This window comes from Diorhabda sublineata, chromosome 10, assembly GCF_026230105.1.
Source record: "Diorhabda sublineata isolate icDioSubl1.1 chromosome 10, icDioSubl1.1, whole genome shotgun sequence".
Classification (NCBI taxonomy): domain Eukaryota; kingdom Metazoa; phylum Arthropoda; class Insecta; order Coleoptera; family Chrysomelidae; genus Diorhabda; species Diorhabda sublineata.
Window position 1 is genome coordinate 5,358,981 of NC_079483.1, and position 4,077 is coordinate 5,363,057.

At 35.3% G+C, this 4,077-nt stretch overlaps 1 protein-coding gene across 1 annotated transcript; it reads right to left on the reverse strand.

Moving 5' to 3' along the window:
- Positions 1 to 808: 808 nt before the first annotated feature.
- LOC130449824 (radial spoke head protein 9 homolog) lies at positions 809 to 1,701 on the reverse strand. The gene has a single exon (XM_056787860.1). It carries the CDS (start codon positions 1,652 to 1,654, stop codon positions 809 to 811), a length of 846 nt encoding a protein of 281 aa, XP_056643838.1. The 5' UTR covers positions 1,655 to 1,701.
- Between the last annotated feature and the right edge of the window lie 2,376 nt (positions 1,702 to 4,077).

Consider the following 4,077-nt stretch of genomic DNA (forward strand, 5'->3'; position numbering starts at 1 on the left):
AAAATAATGATGTTACTGTTCAATCTATTAGTAAAGTCCACTTCTTCCGCCCAAGCTTTTTAACTCATAATCATATCACAGGGTATGTTCTTTGAGGTTATCTATCCATCCCCAAACTTAACATAGAATATCAGTGATTTTGTTCATGTGGAATGTAAATGCGCATATAATTTCTAGTACATTCAAAACAAAGGTACTTTTTGTCCAATTTTGTCAAGATACAATCCTTTAAATGATGATTACAATCATTTTCTCAAATACTCAATTTTTTAAATTATGCAGTTTGTATTTTGGTTTGTCACCACGTTGCCCATCCCAAACGAATACACGGTAGTTTTGGAAGGTAATTAAGTGTTTTTATGCCACATTTTAAAAAAATTAATTACTTAGACTTTATATGCAAATTATGTTTGTAATACTTCGATATATCACTATTTTCGATTTATTTAAACTCTTCAAAATATTTCACTGTGATCATTAGATTTTTGAAATATAAGCAAATTAATGGAGAACTTATTCAAAATAGTTTGGCAGGAAATGTAAGGTTTATATATCCCTTATTAGAAAAAAAAATGAGTGGAAAATTGTCCTTATTATTGGACTTGCTATAGGCTCTAAAAGTTAATGTACATAATTCTAGATCATCTTAGTGCAAAGTGTTATATGTTATAAATTAGTCACAAATATCAGTCATAGTTGATTCCTGTTCCTACCACTGAAGAATTTTGTCTTTTATATTTAGTGTTAGTGATACAAAAAACGAACTATATCTATTAATAAAAAGTATGTATTTGCATTGATTGAAAAACTAAACAAAATAAGGACTAAGCATAAATGGAACGTCTAAACAATTTTTGCCGTGTCCGAAATATAAAAAACCGTGCTTCGGTGTTCTCAACTTATGAAAAAACACCAAACCTGGCCAGTACATTGATTTCAATACAACCATTTCCTCATTCTGTGTAATATGAATCATCCAACAACCTTCTGGAATATCGATGTCTATAGGATCCAAAAAATCAGTGGCGTAGTTATAATCATCTTTAGTTAATAGATTCGTATTTTGTTTTCTAGTAGGAACGCGGAAATGTAGAAAAGAATTCCATTCTCTGGCTTCTATAGTTGGCAATCCTTCGAAACTTAAGTTGTTAACTACCACTCCATCTGGTGATCTGAATATACCACCTCTCGGTATAACACTCGCATTATCCATTATTAAATAGACCGTAGAAGATAATCTGTCTTCTTCTTTGAGCTTTCTTATTTCCGGTTGTTTTCTTTTACCACTGATCAATGTTTCATCTTTTTCTATCAGAATGTCTATAATTATGGAAGGATCACCTTGGAACTTTGTCGTGCATAAAGGCGTTAACATTAGACCGTTTTGGGTCGGTTTGGGTAACAAACCCCAGTTGATACAGTTTCTACTATAATAGAAAATTTTTCCATACAAAATATCTTTTTGATATCCATAAGCGATGTAATAATCTTTTTCAGCACCAAATATCTTACCCCAAAAATAAACGTGTTTAAAATGATTTTCGTTTTGTAAAATTCTCAAGGAATTGTGAAGTATTATACTTTCTTCTGTGCTTATTACGTGACCGAAATAACCAGATGCATCTAAACTGTATAAAATATCGTCGAGATTCATTGTAAAATGTCACTTTGACATGAAGAGAAACCGAAAATCACAGAATACATAATCGAATAGTACATGATTTGATACTAACAAGTAGACGCTCTAGGTCGGTTCTAGAACGGAAGTGACACGTACACGGGCTTATCGCCACGTCTAACCGCAGATGATAAACGGCAACATATGATTGAAAAGAAATATCGTCTGTTAAAAAATAGGCGGGACGAAAAAGTGATACGTACGTACGTACGAGAAAAAAAAAGTGAAATAAGGCGATAACATTGACGTGATGTACGTGTGTTGTAAGGCTATAACGGCAACGTTGACGTGATGTACATGTTTTGTAAGGCAATATCGACAGGGTGTTTTGAAAACAAAGTGAGGTAAGGCGATAACGGTCGACGTGACGCAACAAAACAATATGCTCTGCCATTTTTAACTACCAAGTCAGTGTACATAAAATTTGACGTAGAATACACTGAGAAATTTTTTTATATATACACTCCGCAATAAAACGGATATTCAAGTATAACTTGAACGTAAGGAATTACAAAATATCAATTAGAAATTAGGAAAATCGTCGAAAATACGCCCTTTTAAATTTACAAAATTTTTTGTACCAGTTTTCAGTTACAAAATGATACTCACTTTGCAGTGAGTTTTATTTTCAATTGATTTTGCTACATAATGTTTTCCAAGCGCGGATCCAGGGGGGGGGTCATGACCCCCCAAACCCTGGTTAATTAACTTGGTTTTTTGTTTCTTATAAAAGGGCGTAAGTAGGAATATGTAAAAGTATTTTATACCGTGGATAAAGGGAGCCAATACCCCCAAATATTTCGAATATCAAAACAATACCTAATAAAACAAAAATAAAATGCTCAGGAAATTCAAAACTAAGAAGTAGAAGAATCTGACAGAAACTAATTAATATGAAGGTCAAAAACAACGTAATTAACTTATATTTTGTGGGTCATCATCATCATCTATCAGCCATCTTCCATCCACTGCTGGATATAGGCCTCCTCTAGTTTAAACCATCTGTCTCTATCTTGAGCTGTATGTATCCAATTTCCTACAATTTTCTTTACATCGTCACTCCATCTTGTTGGCGGCCTGCCTCTACTTCTCTTATCCATTCTTGGCCTCCACTCCAATATTCTTTTCGTCCATCTATTATCCGTCATTCGGGCTAAATGGCCTGCCCATTTCCATTTCTTTTGGGCTATAATTTCAATAATGTCCTTAACGTTTGTTCTTCTTATGTTCTCATTTGTAATTCTATCCCTTCTCGTAATTCCCAGCATCGCCCTTTCCATTGTCCGTTGCGCCACTCTCATCTTTCCTGCAGTTTGTCTCGTGAGGGTAAGCGTCTCTGCCCCATAGGACATCACAGGTATAACACACTGCTCATATACTTTTCTCTTTAGGCTTATTGGTAAGTCTGATTTCAAGTTACTACTCAACTTGCCAAAAGTTACCCATCCTAACTGTATTCGACGCTTTATCTCACACGTTTGGTTATCTCTTCCTATCCTCACTTCATGGCCTAAATATTTTGTGGGTAAAAGGTTTAAATTGCCATGTCTTTGGGGAAGGACTCGTCCTAATACTAATGACCCCCCCCCCTTTGTCAAGACCCTGGATACGCCCTTGATGTTTTATCACCTTATACACTAGCGAGCACAAAAATTGACCATATATTCGCACGCTCGCGGTAAAAAGTCAGTTTCAGTTATATAATGAGTACTCTATGTTGTTATTTTTTTTTGGTAAAGAAAAAATATCAAACGAAAAGGAATCTTGAACAATGGCAAAGGATTATAATCAACAGTAAAGAAAATACAAGCTTAAATACTTCAAAATAATTTATTTGACATTAATCTATCAATATTTAGTGTTCCCTATCTTGGCTATAATAACAGCTTCCAATCGTTTTTCCATACTATCCCATTCTTCGGTAAGCGTCGTTTTGATGTCCGATTTCGTGGCTGGTGCAGTATTTTCATCTCTAACAATTCTCATTCTATAAATACTCGATAGGATTTAAATCTGGTTTACGTGCTGGTCAAATACTGCAGTATGGAACCTGCAGTGGACGGACATGATCCTGCATTAAGAAGTTTTCACCGATGAAACTTACGTAGAAAACGACGTGGTCCCCTAAAATTTCTTCCAAGTATCGGTTCGCTGTTAATCCCTCCGCCAGTTTCAAATCAACTCGGGTTTTGCTTCCATTGAAATGCCAGCCCAAACCATCCAGGAACAAGTACACTATGCTTTCATCTGAGGAGAATCAGAACCTTATTGTTTGTCAGTCCAATTAACGTGTGCTCTGGCAAATCCTAGACTAGGCTGGGGTTGATTTGGGGGCCAGTAGTTGGTCTTATTGGCTCAAGGTTAGCTGCATTAAGTCTTCTTCTGACTGTTCAGACACT

Bases quoted from the DNA above. Each gene is read 5' to 3' on its own strand.
- LOC130449824 (XM_056787860.1), bottom strand. From the start codon at position 1,654: ATGAATCTCGACGATATTTTATACAGTTTAGATGCATCTGGTTATTTC.